Source organism: Periplaneta americana, chromosome 6, assembly GCF_040183065.1.
Source record: "Periplaneta americana isolate PAMFEO1 chromosome 6, P.americana_PAMFEO1_priV1, whole genome shotgun sequence".
Lineage (NCBI taxonomy): Eukaryota > Metazoa > Arthropoda > Insecta > Blattodea > Blattidae > Periplaneta > Periplaneta americana.
In genome coordinates, this window is record NC_091122.1 from 135665370 (window position 1) to 135691297 (window position 25928).

The window sequence follows — 25928 nt, forward strand, 5'->3', positions numbered from 1 at the left end:
TGACAGACAGCTTGCTGTCTGGGTACTATAGGGTGTTCAATATAGTTCCTTCATTTAATTACGAGATTTACAGCAGAGAATAAGGCAAGACTGATGATGTATAAAGTTAGACAGTGGATGCGAACTTACTAAGATATTTGAAATTATTGTGAATAGTATAATACATACCTTGAACTGTGACACTTTTCAGGTCGAGAGTGCAGTTTGAGTAATCGAGGCCTGTATGTTAGTAAATTACTTTTTGCAGTACAGTGGACTCTCCTAAGTTCTACAAAACAGAATTGAAAGTTCAGTCCAATAAGGGTAGTGGGTGTGGCAGGTGATATGAATACAAATTCTTATTGGTTATCCATAAACGAATACAGTACTGTACTTGCATTTCATGCCCGCCCCGAGACTTGTGTATGCGCTTCTAGTACCACAGTGGGTTTCGACAGTTCCGTCTCACAAACGGCACAATTCTCAAATAGAAAAAGGAGAGTTCATTTTTTTTTAAATCAGTGATTAAATATGGATGTCCTAATAAATAAAATATTCTGTTTTCCTTTAACAAAAGTATCACTATAAAACACAGAACCAATTCCCATTCAAATGTCAAATCCATTTCTTAGTGCCCGTATAGGGGCGTGTCTAATTCTCCTACGTAAGCAGTCGAACTATAGGATGCCGAACTTGATTTCTGTCGAATTTAAGAGCTTCCACTGTACTTACTTACAAATAGGTTTTAGAAAATCCGGAGGTTCATTGCCGCCCTCACATAAACCCGCTATCGGTCCCTATTCTGACCAAGATTAAACCAGTCCCTATCATCATATTCCAATTCCCTCAAATTCATTTTAATATTATCCTCCCATCTATATCTCGGCCTCCCTAAAATGTTTTTTTCCCCCCTCAGGTCTCCCAACTAACACTATACGTATTTTTGGATTCACCCATAAGTTACATGCTACATGCTCTACCCATATCAAACGCCTGAATTTTTAATGTTCTTAAAGTCAGGTGAAGAATACAATGCGTGTGTGAAATACTTCATTCTCTTGTAACTTTATCCCTCTTAGCTCCAAATATTTTCCTAAGCACCTTATTCTCGAACACCCTTAACCTCTGTTCCTGTCTCAAAGTGAGAGTCCTAGTTTCACAACCGTACAGAACAACCGGTAATATAGCTGTTCCATAAGTTCTACTTTTCAGTACTTTTGGAAGTACACTAAATGACAAAAACTTCTCAACCGAATAATAGCAGGTATTTTAAATATTCATTCTGCGTTTCATTTCCTCCCGAGTGCCATTTATATTTGTTACCGTTGCTCCAAGATATTTGAATTTTAATATTTACTTACAATAATAATAATAATTGCAATAATAATAATAATTGCAATAAGAATAATAATAATAATAATAATAATAATAATTGCAATAATAATAATAATTGCAATAATAATAATAATACAATGCTCTCATGCTAAATATTTACTATTATACAAATTATAAGTTTGTAATGTAAATGGATCATGTTCATTGGACAGTTTTAATGCATCTAGAGAGGGGAGGTTTAGAATTTTTGTTGAAGAAAAGATTGTGGCTTCTCCTGCCTTCACAGGAACACGAAAGCTAAATTGTTTATGAAAAGTTCACAGACTATATTAACTTGGTTAAAGGGAGGTCATCAAGATTTTCATATCGACAATCTCAACTGTAACACTATTCATCATAATTCTTCTGGTATCTATTGGTAGAATTATTAGATAGAAATTCATACGCTTATGAATTTGCGTTGAATACTTTCTAATATGGGGAAATTCCAGACTATATTTGCATATATTTAAATTTAGATTTCACTAGTGCGAAGTAATGTATTAAAAGTAAATTATATGTACAGAAATAATAAATTGCTGGCAATATTAGATCAAACATTTAAATTGCATATTTGTGTAATCTGCATGCATGTAAAACAACGTTTACTATCAAATAATACTGCAAGGTCTTTGAGACAGTCTCTCCTGTTAATGTAATTACGATTTAGATTATAATTGAATGCTAGAGAAATAATGTTATATCATCGAGTATTTTGCGTAAATTAATTTGCTGAGATTTTGAAACTCTAGAAAAACTCAGAAATTCATGTGTAATTTAGCGGAAAGAATGTAAAGAGAAGAAAAGGAAGTCTAATACGAGATGTAAGAAGTAGGTAGGTTTCTCAGAAGCGAGAGAGTGGACCTGTAACTTTAATGAACAAATTCTAGTTTTTAACGATCATCTTCAACTTCAGAAGTTACCTCTCATGATAACTATTAAAATGGTGCGAAAATGTAATTTCGGTATAGTTGATAGAGAAATGTATAAAACCTGTTCACAGACCTCTTTATGAGCTGAAACTTCTTAAAATCTGCCGGAGAAAGAACCCTATTTCTCGTAGTAAGAGGTCGTTATCCAAGTTACGACTATGTCTTGAATCTCGTTATGTTAGATGTTGGCAAAATTTATAGATTAAGATCAGCAGACATTAAACTCCTGTATCTCACTGACAGTTACAGAGTTACCATTGTGCTTTATGTCCATGACTGTCCTTACTTCAGACATAACTTGAGACTTCGGCATTGTATCCTTCCGACAGTACTTTCCCCAGTTGAGGTAAACTGCATACTGTGAGATAAATGATGTTAATATTTGTGTGGAATGTGATCGGATCGGCTATAATTAATTACTCTGTTACTGATTACCGTTCTTGTTTTCCAGCCGTGACTGTCCGGTACCTGACGAAGCGTTACATCGGGGAATACAGCTCCAACAGCGGTGAGTGATCCACTTTCAGTGGCGGCTCGAGTGGCCTGACTTCTCCTTTCAACATTTGTAGTTCTTGTATCAATGTCTTTTTTTTAGTAGGTTGTTTTCCGACGCTTTATCAACATCTCAGTGACCTAATATGTTGACAAAACGTCGTAAAATAACCTACTAAAATAAAAAAAAATCAACATCTCAGGTTATTTAGCGTCTGAATGAGATGAAGGTGATAATGCCGGTGAAATGAGTCCGTGGTTCAGCACCGAAAGTTACCCAGCATTAGCTCATATTGGGTTGAGGGAAAACCCCGAAAAAACCTCAACCAGGTAACTTGCCCCGACCGGGAATCGAACCCGGGCCACCTGGTTTCGCGGCCAGACGCGCTGACCGTTACTCCAAGGTGACCTGCAACGTGCATAGCACCTAGAGTGGGAGGCGGACACCCGAAGGGGAAGTCAAGCAACTGTCTGACTTATTAACGGATTTTCATTTTCCTTACGTCAAGCACTTAAATATAATTTTATACAGTATAAGGTTACAAACTAATGTTTAGTACGTGTAACGAAGAAAGAAATGAATAAGAAAACATAGGTCACATTATCACAATCTAAAATTAATTGTCTTCAGAATGTCTCTGCGACAGAGTTTCAAAATCAGGAATTATGTCACTTACTGCCAGTCGTAATTGATCACAAAGGTATTTGCATGTCAGTCGTGATTTAAATTTGGTTTTTACTATTTTCATTGTTGAAAATAATTTTTCACAAACGTAAGTTTTAGCGATCATGGCTTCAACAGAGCAAGCGAATGAACGAAGATTCGGGTATTTATTTTTTGGCAAAGAATTGAAAAGTTCAACATTTGTCAAGTCCTTACATCTAGCTTTCATTTAACATCACATTGTAAATCTGTGAGTTTAAATTGAAGATCTAATCCCATTATTCGTACATCTGCTGAAAAGGATCTACGTACAGAGATAATAATAATAATAATAATAATAATAATAATAATAATAATACTTAACATTTTAATGTTTCATGAGTAACATGTAGTATAATGCCGTTTTATGTTACACAACCGTTTTCCTCGTAATGCTCAAATGAGTAAAATATCCTTCTCATTTCTTCTCTTTTTCTTTTCTCTTCAGTCATTAAGTGGACATAGCAATTTATATCGACTCAAATGAGCAGAATATCCTTCTCACTTCTTTTCCCTTCAGTCATTTAAATGAACTTAACAATTTGGATCAACTCAAAGGAGCAGAATATCCTTCTCATTTCTTTTCCTTTTCTTTTCTCTTCAGTCATTTAAATGAACTTAACAATTAGCATCAACTCAAAGGAGCAGAATATCCTTCTCATTTCTTTTCTTTTTCTTTTCTCTTCAGTTATTTCAATGGACTTAGCAATTTTTATCGACTCAAATTAGCAGAATATCCTTCTCATTTCGTCTCTTTTTGTTCACCTTACAAAGGTAAAACCAATGATTCTTAAAAAACATTCGTCGTCACACAACGTTATAGCAATAACAGTATTTTATTTAAAGACCTTTTGACTGCAGGAGTTTTTCAGTGTCCACGTTTAGTGGACGAGAAATGGTTACGAATTTTGTCTTGAGATTTCTATTAGTGAAAGGGTTCTTTTACATACCGTAAATCTACGACACGGACTACAACTTTACTTTCCTCCCTGAGAAAGCCATGTTAAGATTTTATCGTCCTTTAAAACTCACTGTTCTCGACTGTTTTCGAACCCGCGAACCTCGGACACAAAAGGCAAAATCATAATCGCAATAGTACCGAGGATGACCACATTATATTCCAACACTCTCAAACAGCCCACACTTAAATAGAGATATGATACATTCACCAATGCTTTTGTTTTCGCAGAAACCTTTTATCTTAAGCATTTTTAAACACGATTATGTGAACTTCTCCTCCCCTTTCTACTGCTTGATTCACAAAGGTCGAACACTTTATTTTAAGCACGTCGGACCACGTTCTCTTCCTACAGTGCACTTCATATAAATCATCCGACAGGGTTATAATTTGCGTGTACTCATCTTTGATTTTTCTTTTTAAGTTACGAAGCGAGGGAAGACCTTGACCTTAAAACTAACACTCAACAGTGTAAACCATGATTCGTTAAAATGTACCACATATTACATTTGTTACTATCCTATATTTCTACTGCAGTTGCTTGGAGTATAAATTGAATAGGCGTAAGACTTCGACGAATTTAGCTGTGAATTTGAATTTGAATTTGAACTTCTACAAGAAAGTCATACACGTTTTGAAGTAGTTCCATTTTATTTAAATACTGCTACTGATGTATTGCACTGTACATACATCGTACAACATGAAACTGTTCACGCTACTGTGATACTGTTAACTTAAAATTGTAAATTAAAAAATTAATAGATATAACTCTAGTGCTACTTTTATATACCACAAACGTAATTTGTCTGTAAAAAATATGTGATTTACAAAATGGTGTCTGTAGTTAATTAAAGACATGAAACAGAAATTAGAAGGATTAAAAATATCGCATAAATTACATTCTGTAGTTAACGTAGCTTTAATCATTACGGACATAATACAATGTAAGATGAAAGTAACATTTTCTGTCAACCTATAATTTCTATAGGCCTAGTCAATTTTAGAAATGCACTCTCAGAAATCGTTGCTTGCCACAAGTAACTTATATAGGAGGGTAGAGACATTCGGGGTGCTCTTAAATGCTTAATCGTTTTATTGCATGCAGGCTAATGTCCGTAATGGAAGATGCAGTAGTTTTACATACTTCTGCTCTCTGTTTCCAAAATACTGCTTGTTACTAGACAATCATCCACTGATTGAGGTTCTGGCTGATATGTACATCTATTATCAGGCAGTACATCTCACTTGACAATATGTGTCAGAGGAAGAACAATTGTTTTTATGCATCTGAAGGCTGACTAGTGTAATATATAGCTAATCGGCGTTGTATGCAATGGAGGGGGAAAGGAACTGGCCAGCCTACCCCATTATCTTCTGGCTTAGTTGCCTCATAAGTGGTGTCTTTTTGGTATCACTTGTGAGGTTCAGACCTGTCTTTGGATAGTTGACTAAACAACAATTGTGACCAGTTGCAGGAAATAGGATCTAAAGTAGGATTTTTCATTTTTTTTGTGGTTTCAAAAAGAGGATGAAATACTGAGCATTAAAAAAATCCATGGTTCTAGGTGCTATAGTTTTTAATATATTACTTATTGAATGTTGATATTACATCATGTACTTTTCGAGAAAAATGCAATTAAAGTGTTCACTTATTTTCTTAGCAACTATAAGAAAGATTTAGGTATTTAAGAAGCACTGTGTAGTTATTATGAGTTATACATGAAATAAGAAGGTAAAAATAACATTAACATTGTTTATTTATGTATAAGTATGTTTCAAGCTGTGTTTAATTGATAATATAGAAATAATTTTTTCTGCAAAATGAGTTGAACGTAAAGTGAACATAAATTAATATGAAACACAACACACACAAACATTAAGTTACAGCATGGAATTGATATGAAATACATACAGAAAACATTAAAAACTTAAAACAATAATTGAAACAATGTCTTCTGGCTGGCCATCAGATTTTTCATTCTCCACGTCAGTTTCTCTTTCACATTCACTGTCACGTGATGTAAAATAATCAGTATAAAAAATTTGAAATTCGTCACTTAAACCTTCTATATTAACTTCCTTCTCCATGACATTAAATCGACAATTCCAATAGCTGATTATAGTATAAAACGAAAGGCAGCTAAAATCGGCAATGCTATAATTCCACAAACGACTCTGGGTCCTTTTTTTTTGCTGTCGGCATTCACTCAGTAAAACTCATTTTGCGCGATTTTGTGGCAAATAATAAAACTACGTCCTAGTTTAGTATGTAAAGAAAGCCTAGAGATAGCACAAGATGTCAAAACATAGAAATGCAGCTTTTACACCGCAAAATCGTTATTTTGTTCTCCTATAAAATTTCCTTTCACGACTTTAGGTCCTTTTCCGCGCAACGGGTCACAATTAGACAATCAGTAGTATGCTCAGAATCTCAGAAGTGGCTAAGAGCTTATCAATTCTAGGGGAGTGTTGGGTAGTATCGGACAGTGATGTTTCTTTCATATACCATTAGATGGTACAGTAGTAGCAATGTTCAGATGTCGCATACAGAAACGTAACCATGTCACTTAGAATTTTTTTAGAAATTTAGAAATCTTCTCACTATTCATGAGCTGCCACAAGGGACAAAAAGTACTTAACCATATAATTGTTTACAAGTTCAGTGAATCATTAATTTTGTTCTGACAATGAAACTCCTACAAGAACATAGCTGCAAATACATTTTGTGATTGGTGAAAATATACCTAGTTTTAGAGAGGCAAGTGTTACAAAAAAAGTAAAGAATGCTAATGAACTTTGTTTCATTTCGAATATAGGTGATGCTACAGGAGAGTAATTGATCCTTTCAATGCAGCTAAAGTTACAATCGGAATAATAGATGTAGGTGTTCCAAGCCTCTTAAACACATCTTTCTACCGTCTGGTGGTAGATGAAAGAAACATCACTGTCCGATATTACCCGATGTCCGATACTACCCAACTCTCCCCTAAATACATATTTTCCTAAATATCAAAATAATATATTTTTGGAATTATAAAAGTACATTTGGACTGCAAAATAATTGGTTTTTAAATCATATATTAGTTCAAGGAAGTAAACTATATACGAGCCCAACATTGGTAACATTATAAAAGAAATTAAGTGTTTCAAATCTATTTATGAAGAAATCTATTATATTTGCCAAATTTTCAGATAGTATCTATCCTGAATTACTTTTATACTAGCCACCGCTGACTGAATTCCAGGAAGGATTTAGGGAGCAACATGTTGTACATACGAAGACAACCCATTCAAGTGGAACCTTATTAATAGACGTTGTACTAGAAATGAACGTGTTTTGACTTTTACTTTACTACAGTAGTTCAATTCTTGAGTTGAGTGAAGAGTTTTCATTGATTAATAATGCGGAAAGTGCCGTTGTTGTTGTTGTCGCTGTTATCGCTTGTATCCGTGGTTACCGGTAATTATAGTCGTTTCTCCTGTTCGTGCTTCTTTTGTTTCTGTGGCTTTGGAAATGAAAATGCATCACTTCTTGTTTAGTTTCACGATTCTGCAGATTCGCGCTTTTGTTTGACTTTGGAACGCGGAACTCCGGGCTGAATGCTGCCTGATACTCACCTTAAGGCTGTTCCCTACCTCATGTTCAAATTTCTTGTTTTCGGAATTCTTAATATAATAGTTCATTAGTATCTGTCGTTGAGTTAGCTTAATGGGGTTAAGAACGAGCTCTGGTGCAGAAAGAGCTATAGCATACGATTAACCGAGCGAGATGGCTTATGCGTTCCGTAGAGTACTCGCATTTGGGAGGTCCGTGGTTCAATTTCTGGACCGACCAACCTGACTGTGGTTTTTCCGTGGTTTCCCACAGTTACTTAGGCAAATGTCGGGTTGTAATTTTCATTGCCACGGTCCATTTCCTTTTCCCTCCCACAGCATGGATACTCGTTCTAAAAATGACTTTTTATTATCTATGCCTTTCCATAAAACAGCCCACTATTCTTCCTCTTTCACAGTGTCAGCAATTCGTTTCTGGAACTCCCTACCCAGCTCCCTCAGGAACTGTCGAACGATATTGCAATTTAAAAGTGAATTGATTAAACACGTGACCAGTATTCAAGTTTAATTCTCCTTTGTGTGTATATGTGTATATATGTAATTTTCCTCACTGTTGTATAGTTATAATTTACATTTGAATTTGTTATTCTTGTAATTTGTAATATTGGTTCACTTACCGCTTGCATAGGGTAAACTAGGGTCTGTTGGACAATCGGGCATGTTGGACACTCCGTACTTTAACGTGTTATCATTCCACTTGTGGGCACCACATTCTGCTAGAAGTCAATGACGGAAGTAGGCACGAGTGGGGCTACTTCCGTCATTGACTTCTAGCAGAATGTGGTGCCCACAAGTGGCGTGGTAACACGTTAAAGTACAGAGTGTCCAACATGCCCGACTGTCCAACAGACCCTAGTTTACCCTATTCATTGAGTGTAACTTCTAGCCTTATATTATTTTGTAATCATTATTTAGTATGTTCGCATTATTTTACTCGACTTGTGCTTGTATAACTAGCCTATATAAATTTTTATTAGTGTTCTTTAAATATTAGTCTGTAAAATTTTATCAGCTTCTTTTGTTTCTGGCTAAGTGGAAGAGAAGGCCTAATGGCCTTAACTTCGCCAGAATAAATAAATAAATAAATAATAATAATAATTATTATTATTATTACTATTATTATTATTATTATTATTATTATTATTATTATTATTATTATTATTATTAGAAAAAGAATTTAGATTTCATATCATTCATCTTCTTCATATCATTCCATAGACATATTTAGGTCAAGACGCATGTCTTCGCTTACGGGGGGAAAGGGGGGCAGCGTCCTCTCCGCAACTGTTCCTGGGTTCCAGCCTCCCGCAATATCTTTGATTCATTCCTTAAGAGCACTTCCAAGGGCGCTTCGACATCTTGGAAGGGCTGTTGGAATGGATCCTGTGCTGCTTGGTCACCTTAGCGGTATGAACTTGGGGCGGGGGGAGGGGTAAGGAGCCTCCATTGAGTTAGCGGTTGAGGGGGTCACATGCGACCGTTGGGCATTTGATTATTTCCAAAACTCCATCAACAATAGTCTACTAACTTCATTTTGTCCACTATGTTCAGAATTTGAAAAAAAAAAAAAAAAAAAAAAAAACACACAATATTCCCTTTATTAACGAAGTCAATCCAAAATAAAACTTTCATGAAATATATGCTTATTTTAAATGTTACGTACCCCCTAAGAATTCTTCGCGTGTCCCCGGTTGAATACCACTGGTTTAGAATCCAGCATCACAGGACATGCCCTATTTTTGGAGACGAAGAGAATAATGAAAAAGGAACTGTGGACTATGTTGAACGGAAGAAGTCTGAGAAAAACCCTTGACTTTGCAAATCTGGCTTTCAGGTAGAAGCTCCCTGTGAAGAAGCTTGAATAATTTCAAGGGAAAAATTGTTTCGGGGCCCTTCGCTTAGAGCAAGAATGTTCCACCGACTGAAACTATACAAGATAATGTCACAATTCGTCCCTTTATATCCACACAACTCAAATGGGCTGACAAGATTCCAGAAACAACTGTGAGTGCATACAATTCTGAGTGACTTAAATTGTGGCTTTCTGTTAACGTATCTACAGTAACGAATATTATGCAAATCTAGCTTTCAGGTAGTAGCTCCCTGTGGAGCAGGTTTGAATAATTTCAAGGGAAAAATTGTTCCGGAGCCGGGTATCGATCCTGGGACCCTTCGCTCAGCGCACGAATGCTCTACCGACTGAACAGCAAACGTTCTGATGGGGGCAGATAAAAACGTTAAATTTTTTTCTTCCACCATGTTAATAATGTCAAAAGAAGTGCTTACACAAATTTTGGCTACTCGACCGCAATTACGAGGCCGTCCAGAAAGTGATTTTCCCTGGGGCCGTTTGTATAAAAAAACACAATTGCATAGAAATATTTATTGAAACAGATACAGAAATTGTTGCGCTATTTGTCAACATATCCTCACTGGAATTGAGACATTTATCATACCATAGGATCAATTTTTGTGTCGTAGAAGTCAGCCGCCTCAGATCGGAACCAGCGTTTTACTGCGTCTGCACCTCTCTGTCGATCCCATGATATGAGAAATGTCTCAATTCCGGTGGAAAATATGATGAAAAATAGCTCAACAATTGCTGTGTCCGTTCCAATAAATTTGTCCAATGAAATTCTGTTTTTTTTTTTCTGTTAGCGGCCCCTCGCAAACTTATTTTTTTACGGCCTTCATAATTGCGGTCGAGTGGCCAAATATGTATAAGCACTTCTTTTGACATTATTTAACATTGTGGAAGAAAAAAAAATAACTTTTTTATCTGCCCCCATCAGAACGTTTGCTTGTGAGCTACCCCAGGAACTATACCGATACCGTCACAATTATTCAAGCCTGCTAAGCGAAGGGCCAGGGATCGATATCCGGCCCCTGAACAATTTTCTCTTGGCTTTGTCCACCACAAAGACAACTCAGTCATCGCCGAAAATTGAACTCGAGTCGGTGGTCGTCGTAATTCAAGGTCTAGGAACTGAACTATCAAGGCGGCTACGAGAAAAAGATGAAACCCTGTTGAATTTATACTTCCTAGGAATCTGAGGATGAGTAAGATTTTAACAGTCGATTATCTTGAAGAGGAAGATTAAAGAGAAAAACAAGTGTTGACTTCAATAGTTGCGTACGTTGTGCCATGCGTTATGTTACCGCATGTCTGCTTCAACATTGGCAGCTTATTTGTTGTTACTGAATAGACTAATGGCCAGCGAGAAGCAGTTGCGGGCTTCATTACGATGCCGAACAGTTTAATGTTGGGATGATTGATTGGGGGCGGTAGTGGCAAAGTGAAGAGCCACCTTAAGTTAAAGTGGCTTCTCCGTTAATTGCGGATTTCTTGTGAAATATTGCTCACTTACACGTTAAGTCGTGCCTGCCATCGTTTTCTCCCGTTGCTCAGTGGGCGTCAAGTACATGCACCTCGCCACGTGAATCCTGATTATGAACCTGTCCGTCCACGTCACAGCCCGCACAGACGCTTCCTATTGTAATTTACGAACGGGAATTACATAATATGGGAACTCATAATTCACAGTCCAGCGAGAACTGTAGACGCTGCGAAGTCTGCCGGCAGGCGAGAAATTCCTCTTTGCTTTCCGCACACATTTTGGTTGGATCTAGTTGGTAGACAGCCCTTTATTTAACAGCCCTTTTCTACATTTATTTGTTTATTTATGTAACTTATTTCTTCTTCTTCACTTTTTCTTTATTTTCTCATGTCCTTTTATCATTTCTTTCTTTTTTATTCTCTTTTCATATCCTCCTATCTCTTGTCTTTCTTTTCCATTTATTTTTTTTTTATTATCTCTTTCTTTTTTTCTAACTTTTTCTTTCTTCCCCTTTTCTTTATTAAGGGGTTAGGTACAGCTTACAGCAGTAAAATTTTGGAAATATTCAACATTTTTTTCCTCCATTATTGTATCTTGTACAATAATGAAGATTAGTATGTGTAAAACACTGTCCTTCTGCTATATGAAATAGTACATTATGCAACGAGCCTATAATGGTAGTAATTAAGACGTGAGCATGTTTATGAAACGAGCGCAAGCGAGTATAAGTATTCATGTTATTCTTATCTGACTGGGGAGCGGAATTGACCTTGTGCAATATCTCGTAAATTGTGAGATGTGCGCAGACGCGAAAGTATTGATTTTTTCCGAGAAACAAATGTCATTGACTTTGATATAATCTAGAGAGTAAAATTAACATTAATCTTGATATAAACTTGAAATTGAATTAGACATAGAAAAACGAGATGACAAATTTAATTTATTTGAATATTATTTACAATTAACGCTAATTATTATAGTAACAGAACATAACTTCTGCGACAGTATTGGATTTCCAGCCTCCGTAACGTTTCGCTAGTTGTCTTTCGATTGCATATCCGAGAAGAATCGATACTTGCGCTTTCATATTGCTACAATGGTGTTTTCTGATTGGTGGAACACCTGAACTTTAATGAATAGGTGTACTTTAATGAGGTCCAATAAAGGGCTGCTACCAGGTGTACAATTACTACATTTCGGCATGGTCGAGCATAAAAAATGTTTTTACGATTTAAAAAAATTATTTACATTTTTTTTTCAAAATAATTATAGTTCACTGTGCAGTGATGAAGAGTTTCCCACGTAACTCAAAAACTATCCAACGTTCTGTGATGCAATTTTTTTGTGTGTATTTATGCTTGTCATATCTACAATATGATGCAAGATCACTTCTCTACCTTTGATAGATTGTCTAATAAAAAATAAATTCATTTTAAAAAATGGTCAAATATCAGTATTTCCTCCTAACACAAAATAAAAAACATATTTATTAAGGAATGTAGTTGAAAGAGAATGATATTGTAGACATGAATATCAACAATAAAATAAAAGAGAGAAAACATGAAAAGTTAACAAGTTTATGAGTTATGAGGGAAACCCTTCATCACTGCACAGTAAACTGCCACCATTTTGAATTTTGAAAAAAAAGGTATACTTTTTTTTAAATCGTGAGAATATTTTTTTTTCCATATAGCAGGAGGACAGTGTTTTACAGATACCAATTTCATTATTGTACAAGATACAGTAATAGAGGGGAAAAAATGTTGAATATTTCCAAACAGTTTACTGCTGTAAGCAGTACCTAACCCCTTAACTCCTGCCCTACCCCTTCTTTCCTCACTAGTTTTCCTTACTATCTGTCCATCTCATAAACTTTCTTCTCTCTTCTTCTTTTCTTTGTGTGTTATTTCTCTTCTATTCTTTTTACTAACCTCTTTATTTCAATAATTGATTAAATGGCGATCTTACTCGTGTTAATTATGTAACCATGTGTGGCTTACAGCTGTTTCGGTGTTGCTTGACACCATCATCAGAGCCTACTAGATCTCGGCGCTATCTTAACTTCGCTGCCTGTTGTGTGGGTGCGTTCGTGTGATGAAGAGTTGTGTCAAATAGTGTGTGTGTTCTGAAATTGATCTGTGTGTTGAGAATTTGATTAGGGTGCGTTTTAGTGTGTCTTTATTTCCTTTATTATAGTTTTATCTTCTCCCCTTTTACTTCTCCCTTTATTTTTTTACTTAGTTATCTCTTATCTTTTCATACACTTTCTTTTCTTCTTTTGTCCTTTCTTCATTACCTCTTTCTCTACTATTATTTTTCCTTTCTCCTCCTTTTAATTTTTTTCCTTTCTTTTACTTTCTTTCTCTCTTTTTCCTTCTTTTGTAAATTTTCTTTCCGCTCACTCATTTTTCTATTCAAATCCGCCTTTCATTTGCTCTTCTTTCTTTCTGATAAGAAAATTTAGACATTAAGTTAATCTACAGCTGTTGAAAGTTGTTTATTTTGCTTACATTAATTATTACATTTATATCATATGAAATTCTTGTTTGAAGTAATGACGCAAATGTCAAAACAAATTTAGAACTACAGAAAAGCGCCATAAAATTAATGTGCAATATGGAAACTAGTAGCACAATTTCCAACGCACTATGTACAGAGGTGAACTCATTACGAGTGACCAAGTGGCTGGGATCCGACGGGATGAGTACCGTCTTGAATCACTAAGTGATTACTTACGCATATCACATTATTATGATGTACCGAAGTACATATACAGGGACATCATTTTATTTTTACTAACATTTTTTATATTATCCTGGCTATACCTTTCTATTAACGATTGAAACCGGAAATACCGTTTGCTACCCCTTCCACAACTGGAGTTCGATGATACTGGCGTAAAATACAAATCATTTTACTAGGTATAGGAGGGAAGAAAAGTAGTTCATCCATTTATGTAAACTAGGAAATATCGGAATTTTGAGTTTGATAATTTTCATTAGGTTTTTGTTTAATCAAACTACAGTACTGTATTAACACTTAGTGCTTTTACTCACGAATTGAGCTATCCATTCGAACGTATTAATTATGCAGTATATATTATACTCTTACAGCACATTAGCATACAATATAGAGAATGAAGTTAAATTGAAAAATAATCATAATATGGATATTTAAACACAATTTTTGAAAATGGTGGCTGTTCATTTCGATACAGGCTTCAGTTCTTTTGTGCATATTATCGCACAATAGACTATTGTACCTAATTCCGATTACCATTTTCGTCCTTCGTACTAGTAACTCATGTTGAAATAATTCTGTACCTACTCTATAAAAGAGTACCTTACGTACTATAAATTCAATCTTCTCTTCTGCCCGATCCAAAAAGATAAAATTACTCAGAAATGCTATCTACTGTCCGTTCAAGTGGTTTTGTCGCAGGGTTATAAAAAGGGGGGGGGAATCACGTAACAGTTAATTACTTAACGAGGCCCTTTTATTTAAGTTATTTTAAACAGTTGCATAATATTACGTAGACGTCTAATTCCTAACAGAAATTAATGTTTTCAGAAAAGAGCTAAGATAGCCCAGCTACTAGACTTTACAGAGGGGCGAACAAAAACACGTGGGCCGGGATGCGACGTAGGCAAACGGATGACAGTATCTGTGCGAAAATATGATTCAATATTGAAACTCTTCCGTCACTGGAAAACGCGAACATATTTATGGAACATACTATACTCAGTAACTCAGTACTGCTTACGCGCCCTCGGCTCTGTGTCGTGAACGGTTGGAAGTTTACTAGTAGAAGGGGTGGGAGTGAAGTACATTCAAAAACTCAGGTACAATAAAAATTGAAGTAAAAATAAAATGATGTCCCTGTATTTCCGTGCACCTCTCTACATATTCTGTGACACAGTACATGAGAGTAAGCCACCAAAGGGAAAACTGAGAGGTAGAACTAAAACTGAGGGAATTCGATCCGGCATCGGAACTGGAATCCGGCGTGACTTAGCGGATAAAGCGTCAGCACGTATAGCTGAAAACCCGGGTTCGACTCCCGGTGCCGGAGAGAATTTTTCTCCTTTATATCCATCCATCATATGATAGCGCAGAATTCCTGGACGGAAATATCATATGTACTTCAGTACTCATAATAATAACTATTTTATTGACAACTATCTGAAATAATTAAGGATTAAATGTAAATACAATAGGGATACTCGAGTTTGAATCCGGGACCTATCTACAGTGGAATGTTGTGCTACTGGGCTATACCACCATCTGCTCTTTTTTTTATTGGGTTATTTTACGACGCTGTATCAACATCTAGGTTATTTAGCGTCTGAATGATATGAAGGTGATAATGCCGGTGAAATGAGTCCGGGGTCCAGCACCGAAAGTTACCCAGCATTTGCTCGTATTGGCTTGAGGGAAAACCCCGGAAAAAACCTCACAGGTGTGGACCCCATTTGCTCTTAATGTGGTAAAATTTCATTATTAGAATACAACTACTTAAATAGTAAAATTTATAAATTAAATTGTGTCTTAACCATTTCAAAACTGTAAAAGAAAAACATATAGTACTTCCTGTGTAATATGGAAAAATTAAGTTTTGAGTAGCCTACACAAATTTGATTTTTGTATACTGAGGATCACGTAAGAGTAATTCCTAAAAGAATAATTTGGCCGTCTCTTCAGTGTTGCCAACTAATACTAGATATCACCGAAAGAAGATAAAATCACACAATGCCATGTAATACAATAATAATAATAATAATAATAATAATAATAATAATAATAATAATAATAATAATAATAATAATAATAATAATAATAATAATAATAACGATGTCTTGCTTATTTACCACATCTCATCTTTATGTTGGGGAGGTGTTTTCTAAAAGGTTAAATGAGTAGCTTAATATCAAAGACGGACATCTGATTTCAATCTAAATTTAGATAGCTGTGGTTTTTTATACAATTTTTCATGATCTTTCCAGTTATAGTGAAACCATATGTAATGGGCTCAGAAATCTAGAACAATTTAAATTTTCAGAATTTAAACTACCGACAACTTGTGTCACTGCAGCCAACATAACAGTTATAAAATCACTACCAGTTGTGGTATTTCTCAGTACCGAAATTCGAAACGAAGTTGGCAAAAGAAAATTCAACCTGCAAACTAGAAAATCAGCATAATCCCTGGCTTATGTAGTAATGGGGGAAAATGGTTAGGTTACACCCTTAGGGTATTAAGTAAGCTGACCTGGACTATAGTCATAGTCAAAGCAAAGAAATTTAATCTATAAGCAAGAATACGTGTACTTATTAGTATAATGAAAAACTGTATTTTAAGAAAAAGTTTAAAACCTGTAAGAGCATGCCATGTTCATGACATATACTTAAATAAAAAAATAAATCTCCCTTTCCATCTTTCCTTACGTTCCTTTTTAAAATTATTTCTCTACTTTTTTTCATTGCTTTCCGTTCTGGCTCTCATATTTTCTTTCTCCTCTTCTTCGCGTGCATTCCTTCTTTTTTTGTTCATACATTTTACTTATTTCTCCATTCATCCGTTTCCTTTTCTTCTCCACTTTTTCTTCCTTTCTTACTTTCTAAGTTACTTTTATCATACATTCTTATTTCTTTCTTTAGTATTTTCTCGTAATGACAGCACACATTACGCCATACGTTAGTAACTTTCGGCACAAGGCTATAGAATCTTAGTAAGGTTAGGAATCGGTGAGTAGTAGTATGAAATTTCTAAATAAAAGTTTATCTCATGAACACTTTGTTAACTACAAATTCAAGCTCGGGCCGATGCATCGTCTGTTCCTTTCTTACGATTCAAAGTATTCCCTTATGTTTTTATTTTTATTTTAGTAGATTATTTTACAACGCTTTATCAACATCTTAGGTTAGTTAGCATCTGAATGAGATGACTGTGATAATGCCGGTGAAATGAGTCAGGGTCCAGCACCGAATGTTACCCAGCATTTGCTCATATTGGGTTGAGGGAAAACCCCGGAAAAAACCTAAACCAGGTAACTTGTCCCGACCGGAAATCGAACCTGGGCTACCTAGTTTCACGCCCAGACGTGCTAGCCGTTACTTCACAGGTGTGGACTCTCTTATATTAAATAATGAATGAAACCAAGGCAAAATTTTCCGATCTCGATAATACATACAATTTATTTTTTTCTTTGAACGGATAGCACAAAACCTTAATTTTTTTACAGTAAAACAATAAATATTTCCTCCAACTCTTACTGATTAGAACTGATAAGATGTACTCCTTTTCGGAGTTCACAAAATACGATGTGAAATTTCATTCGCTGCGTATATAATTATAATTCATTATAGATGTCACCCTTAACCTCAAACGTTTTGCAACACAGCCACGCTTAGAATTTGGAATACACCTCGAACGTGAGAGGCGAGCGGCCTACATAATTAGGCTATACTCGTGTAGAGGATTTATCAGCGTCAAATACACACACGTATCCTACACACAGGCATGCTCCTTATATTGTTTATTGTTTATTTAAAACACTTTTACTGGTAAGATTGGCATGTTTCAAACAAAATGCTTAGACTTAGTTCCCTTTTCTTCTGAGCACAACGATATAATCGTGCTGTACTAAAACGCTCTCAAGAAAAACAGCAATGAAGCACGATTTGAATCTTTTGGCAGCGGGTTGCGTGCCGCGCGTTGAGTAACATCGCAGAGATCTCATTTAGATGATGTCGCTAACAATACGAATAGGCGCTGCCTTTCAACGTTTTATTCACATTGCATAATAGCGTTCATAATGCTCACCGGGACCAGATGTAGATTAGTATTCACATTTTCTATACCCACAGAATTCTTTACTCTTACAGTCCAGCCTTCCTGGAACCGCAGAGTTCTCATTTCTTGTCGATAAGGAGTGAAAAATTCTACTCCAAAGCTGAAAGGAAAAGTTCTTCTATTCTCGGCCTTTGGAATTTACGTACACTGTACGTACAGTATATAGAGTAAGGAGGCTTGTAAGCTTGCTTGTGCTTTCAAACTAATATACAGAGTGTCCACATGAAATCTTTATAACTTCAGATGCAGATAACAAATCATTGAGACATGATTCTATTTTGTTATTATATTCTATTTTGTTATATTACATTCTATTTTATTATATTCTTCCTTGCGTTTTCCATATTAACCATTTGTACTAAATGAGTTGCTTTTGCTATATTCCAATGTATTTTACTTTATTTTTTCTATTATGGTATTATTTTCATGTTGTTTAGTGTCAATTTTATTATGCTGTCATTATTTCTTTTTGTAATATGTTATTATTCTGTTTTGTAACTTTTTGTTAAATTTTAACTGCTTGTATACTTTGTGACCTGGTAGAGTGTAAAGGTACGGTCACACGTCGCTACTTTTGCAGCGATGCAGTACAAAAAACTGCGCAACTCTTGTACTGCGACGTGTGAACAACGGTGCAACCCGAAAAGTAGCGGCTGCCGAACCTGCTGCTCGCTACTTTTCCATGCTGCGCGCAGCTTAAAAGTAGCGACGTGTGAACAGGGTTCTCAGGGTTGCAGCCGGAGCATTTTTGATATCGGTTTTGTTGAAACTTCTGCTGCGGTTGCGACCAGTGTTGGCACCCAAATGTGCCAATGATACTTTTATTGTATGGATGTATTTTAATGTTATATGATGAAAATAAATTATTTGTAACAGTTATTAAATGCACAACACAGTCTGAGCATATTTGCTGACGATATAATTCACTTTTTTAATTTTCTGTAGCGTAGTTTCAAACAGGAGTTTATTAATATTGCGAACATAACCACAAAATGTATATTGAGAAGTCAACACGGAGATGGAAACCTGCAGTATGACTGCGGCTGCAAAAGTAGCGCCTTGTGTGTGAACAGACTCGCAACCTCCAGTTGCAACTTTTGCTGCACTCGGGTTGCGCAGCACGAAAAGTAGCGTGCAGCGCGCTACTTTTGGCTTACGTGTGAACACGACACGCAACTCTTGCAGCTGCAGTACAAAAGTTGCGCAGCAAAAGTAGCGACGTGTGACCTTACCTTAAGAGAAGGCCCCATAGCCTTAACTCTGCCATTATAAATAAAGAATTATTATTATTATTATTATTATTATTATTATTATTATTATTATTATTATTATTATTATTATCTGGACGCGGTTTTCTGTATGTAAATCAGAAATTGTCAACGTTTTTACGAGAATTTTGTTGGATTGTTGAATTGCGTGTTTTTGGTTGCAAGTGTGAATTTTGGTGAAATCTGACAGTGAAGGAGATGTGGATATCTCAGGAGATGCCACAATGTGTATCCTGGTTTATCGAGACACAATCAGTAAGCTCTAGTAAGTCCATTCGTAGTGCAGCCAGGAAATTGAACTTGCCGTGTTTCACTGTCCACAAAGTCCTTCACAAGAATCTGAGTCTGTACGCGTACAGAGTTCAGCCAGTGCAAGCTCTTCAGCCAGATAATTCGTTCACGCCGCACAGCATTTGCTGTCGACATGAATTGACGCCGAGGAAGGATTCCTTCGGGGACAACTGCACCTTGCACACGTTCAATTTCTTCCACACTTGAGCTTTGCCGCCCACTGCCATTTGTCCGCAGCACACTTCCAGTTTCTATCATTTTTCGGTGCCGCTCCCGGATTTTTGGCTTCCATATTGGGTTCGAATATGATGGTCAGGCCTTAGAAATATATGCCGTTATACTACCTGCGCCCTCCCTCTGACTATGAGCGTATTCCGAATCTCACCGGTGAGCAATCCGATGGCATCATGGTGTTCCGAATTCCACCGATGACGTCATTGATGCTCCACCGGTGTCACACCGGTGCCATCAACTTGCAGAGGTGGTGGCAGTCTCCATCAGCCGCCATCAGTGAATCTGATTGGTTCTTGTATAGGGCGGGAGTTAGCAGACGAATAACATCGTGCACTGCTGTGTCATGGCGGTGTGTTCTGCTTTAGTTCTGCTGCATTGTTTGTAATGAGCACAACGTAAAAACAATATGTTAATGGCTTATGAGCGAACATGTCAACGGACCCGTTATTACTACCGGTTCAAGAAATAAATTGTTTATGCTATCTTTTTTTTGAACGAGATGGCAGTACGAAAATTTCGCAAAATTTTGCTAGCGTAGCACAGACAACAACTTGTACAGTCGCCATGACAGCCATCGATCCTTCCGGCAGTTTTGTTCCATATTTCGCTGCAACGTGACGTCATTGATGCCACCGGACCGGTGAGATTCGGAATACGCTGTTTGAATACGTCTCAGAGTTGGGGTGAGTTAACGCAGTGTCTTTCGTTCGTTTGAACTCATGCTTATCATCACGGTTAGTTAGTACTCAGCATTTGGGTGGTTGAAAGACACTCCTTTGGCTTCAAAGCACAACTATCTGCTAAAGGGAAATTTAAAGACATTATTTTCTTTGTGAAAGAAAAATTGTATTATTTTAAAGACATTTTATTTTATAACTGTAGAAAATACACCTAATATGACATTAACAAGTATCAGTCTCTTTATTTCACTATGTTAATATCATAGTGTATTACGCTTTTATTTTACATAATTTTTTATTTCATATATTGTTACAGTGAATAGCAAACCACATTTTCAAATTTTCAAAGGAGAATGCTTGCCTCTTGCTAGAAAAAAACAGCCTTACATCTAGAGAAACTTCGTTCCAATTCTGCAGAAACAATGGGATATATTGGAAATATTTTACGCAAGCATTATCTATCTCAAAATCTGTTCTTTATTATAAATTTCATCTTTTGAAATTGTCACAAATTTTACATACAGTTAAATATTAATAATGTTTATCCAGTATTTTTTCCATCTTTTTTGCTACATTTTTTCTTATTTCGTGTTTCAACTATTGAGTTTCGTCACAATATCATTGACATGTTATTTTCTGTCTGTAGAAAACACACCTAATAAAATATTGACAAGACATATCAGCCATATTATTTCACTGTGTTTATATGATAGTATATTATGTTTTTGTTTTACATAATTTTTCATTTCATATATTGTTGCAGTGAATAACAAACCACATTTTCAAATTTTCAAAGAAGAATGATTGCCCGTTGCTAGAAAACACAGCCTTATATCTAGAGAAATTTCGTTCCACTTCTGCAGAAACAATGCGAGAATATTTGAAATATTTTACACAAGCATTATTTATCTCAAAATCTGTATCATTATTACAAATTTCCTCATTTGAAATTAAGTCACAAATTTCGTCCTCGGCAGCTTGCTGTTATTCTTCTTTACAGGACGTCGAATGTTGTCTGTTACGAATAGCAGTATTCGGTCGTAATGTAACTGATCAACTAAAGTTCATTGCTGAACGAAACACACTGAAATCCCCCACTCCAACGCAATTACGTACCGGTACCTAAAGTCAGAGGCGCATGAAACGTAATGTAACGGCATACAATTCTTAGCCCTAGTGATGTCATACCTACTGTATGTATCTGATCGTGCCTCGATAAACAAGGATACACATTGTGCCATCTCCTGAAATGTCCACATTTTCTTCACTGTCAGATTTCAGATTTCACCAAAATTCACTTGCAACCAAAAAAACGCATTTCAACAATCCAACAAAATTTCCTTTAACATTTTGACAGTTTCTGATTAATATGCAGAAAACCGTATCCAGATATCGTGTCTCAATAATTTGTTATTTACATTGGAATTGTAAAGGCTTCATATAGACATCCTGTATTTCCTACTTCAGTAAAACCTCCCTAAAACGAAACGCGGTCGTTCCAGAATTTTTTTTTCCGTTTTCACAGGTTTTCGTTTTACAAAAGGTTGAGTTTTGGCAAAACTAAGAATAGACTACTGCAATGTGCTCACTGTAGGAAGAACACAATGAAGAAATAATTTGAATTAAAAGTTACTGCAGTACAGTACATGCAAAGTGAATTTTATTTTCATAATTATTAACTTACGTAATTGCAGCCTCTTTCTCTCTGAGCCCTAGTTTCTTGGTCCTCACATTTCTTTTAAAGTGCATTGCTGCGACTTTTTTTTTAAGGGAACGTTGTAGGATTTCCTTCTCGTCCTGCATCAATTAAGAGTGTAAATTGCGCCTTGAAGTTGTGTTTAATGGAAAATAGATTAACTTCACGTTAGACAAATCAATTCTTGGATGGCAGGTAGCATTGTCTAAAACCAGTATGACCTTACAACATTGACGTTTCATTGCTGCATTAAAATTTTGAAGCCACTCTTCCATGATAGAACTGGTCATCTAGGCTTTTATTAAATCGTATAGTTTTACTTTATTCGCACTGTTATTTAACAATGTATTGACATATTAACACAAAACTCGGAATAAATAAACGGAAATGTGAAACTTAATTGACACTACACTACAATTTACTCACAATTTTATTCTACTCGCACTGTCTTGTTAGCACAAAACTGAGAATAAATGGAAGAAAAACGAGCTAATATTGCATGTTTTCCATTTTCTCTTGGAATTTTATACGCTTTAATAATACAGGGACATCATTTTATTTTTACTTCGATTTTTTTGTACCTGAGTTTTTTAATGTACTCCACTCCCACCCCTTCTACTAATGAAGTTCACCCGTCCTCCACATAGATCCAAGACCGCATATACAGGCAGAGTAGCTTTATATTCAGAGTAAACAGTACGTTCCAAAAATATGTTCGCGTTTTCCAGTGACGAAAGAGCTTTCAATATTGAATCATTTTCGCACAGGTACTGTCGTCCATTTGCCTACGTCGCATCCCGGTTTCCCACAGCTGCTTCTATTCGCCTTTCTGTAAAGGCTAGTGGCTGGGCTGTTTAGGCTCTTTTCTGAGAACATTAATTTCTGTTAGGAATTGGAAGTCTGGGTAATATTATACCCATATAATTGTTTAAAATAACTTAAATAAAAGGGCCTCGTTAAGTAATTAACTGTCACGTGATTTCCTCCCTTTCTACGACCCTGCAATATAACCACTTGGACGGACAGTAGATAGTGTGTCTGAGTAATTTTATCTTTTCGGATCGGGCAGAAGTGAAGATTGAATTTACAGTACGTAAGGTACTCTTTTATGGAGTAGGTACAGAATTATTTCAACATGAGTTATTGATACGAAGTACGAAAATGGTAATTGGAATTAGGTACAATAGTCTATAGTGCGATAATATGTACATTAGAACTGAAGCCTGTATCGAAATGAACGGCCACCATTTTCAAAAATGTGTTTAAATATCCATATTATGATAATTTTTCAATTTAACTTCATTCTCCATACTGTACGCTAATATGCTGTAGACAGTATAATATACACTGCATAATGAATACGACAGCTCAGTTTGTGAGTAAAAACACACATTGTTAACACTGTACTGTATTTTGAATAAACAAAAACCTAATGAAAATCATCAAAGTCAAAAGCGTGATATTTCCTAGTTTACGTAAATGGATGAACTACTTTTCTTCCCTCCTACACCTAGTAAAGTGATACGTTTGTATTTTACGCCAGTATCATCGAACTCCAGTCGTGGAAGGGGGTAGCAAACGGTGTTTGGGGTTCTCAATCTTGATCCAAAGATATAGCCAGGTTAATATTAAAAATGTTAGTAAAAATAAAATGATTTCCATGTACATTATATACGTTGGAATAAGTTTATCATGGACGTTGAAACTTACACAAAATAAAATATTCAGTAGTTTTTTCAGATCGTGAGAAGAAATGTGTAACTGCATAATCATGTAAACACTGCATTGGACGTTGTCTACCCAATGGCGGTGCAATAAATAATTCCCAAATAAGAGAGTTTATTTGAATTGCCACTTGCTATAATTAGCATGTTCCACATTTAAAGAAAAACAAGAGTGGCTCTCCCTGGAGGCGTAGTACAGTTACCTGCGCTCTGACCACTGCTTCACAGTTCGTTGTCACCGGCGCCAGTTAATCAGTTACTCGGATGCAGATACTGCGAGCAGTTATAAATAAGTCAGTTTTGGGGTTAAAAACAGATTAATTTTTTCTTGCTTTTCAGTTACAAGGTAAGATGAATTACATAATGGCTAACACGAACAACTGTAACGCTGTGTGGAAATCACGGTCATAGAATCGATGTGATATTATTATAAAAGGATGGAGCCGCGACGTTATGCTCAGAAAGTCCAGGTTTGGAGTTAGGTCACGCTTTTGAGGAAGCACAAAAGAACCTTTTTCATATAACATCAATTTTATGAAGCTGAAATCTGAATGAAAATGTTTGAAGTTTTAAATAAATCTGATTAGGCCTACTGTTATGTCTATACAGCTGAGAGAGCCTAAACAATCAATAGCGATGGTCAAATAGAACAATCCGTCCAATATTTTAGAAGAAATCGCTATACATTAGGGTTCCCATTCATCCCGTTTTTCTCGGGACAGTCCCATTTTCTGATCATATGTCCCGGTGTCCCAACTTTTTTTCAAATGTCCCGCTTTTGAATAGCCTTCCTAAAAATGGATTATGAAAGTTATTCTCTTTTCAATAAGTAGCGCTCCTGGTGACTAATTCATAGAACATTATTTATATTGCAATGGTGATACTTATAGCAAAGCGATGCTCTTTTCTTCTCTCTCCATGCTTAAGTTGGCAGTATTAGTTAGGGGGAATTGGCTAGTATCGGACATCGGGTAATATCGGACAGTGAGTTTCTTTCATCTAGCACCAAATGATAGTACCTGAATGACATGGTTACGTTTCTGTGATGTACCATACTGATGACTGAAAGATTTATTTTTATGTGATTCCGATTTGAATGCACTTTTATCAAAATAACAATTTGCATACTGTTACAATAATTTTTGTCTACAAGTTTTTGTTAAATAATGCATTCCGACTTTAACAGTGTTATATACTGTATTTATATATTTCATTGGAAAATTTTATAGGCCCTTTTTCCAGAGAACAAGTTTATTTTATCAAAATACTTTCAATAGATTATATACATTAGCATAAATTAAACATCAGCATTGAACAGCGCACATTACAGAGGTTTACAAGTTCATAATCATTTTAGTAAAATTATATTTATTACATATAGTATCGCATAGTTGAGTCATAAATTGCATCGCATACGTGAAAATGAAAAATCTGTTGGGTACAGAATACAGATTACAGGTTATTTAATATTAATCTAGAATGGATTCATATTCACATCAGAGTGCAGTTTACACTTTAGTGCACATCCTGGATGCACTCACACTCACTTTGAGGATCATCTTCACTGATGTTTGCTGAATTCCATAACTACGCAAGGATGCATGGGTTCATTCAATTAGCTACACTGCACTCCGTTTACAATATATTGAAACGAAACTACGTAAGCAAGTAGATTTTAAAGTGGAGAATCGAATTAAATGTTCTCCCGAAAAAGGGCCTATAGACCTATGGGCCCATTTTCCGGCTACCGCCTCAATTATACTGTTCAAATTGCATGACAAATCTGATGCC

At 35.8% G+C, this 25928-nt stretch overlaps 1 protein-coding gene across 1 annotated transcript in view; it reads left to right on the forward strand.

Moving 5' to 3' along the window:
* The window catches only part of LOC138701770 (ras-related and estrogen-regulated growth inhibitor-like), an 839928-nt gene that overhangs the window by 263087 nt on the left and 550913 nt on the right, over positions 1–25928 (forward strand). Inside the window, exon 3 of the mRNA XM_069829017.1 lies at positions 2737–2793. Coding sequence (XP_069685118.1) covers positions 2737–2793 — 57 coding nt within the window. The remainder of the gene's footprint in view (positions 1–2736; positions 2794–25928) is intronic.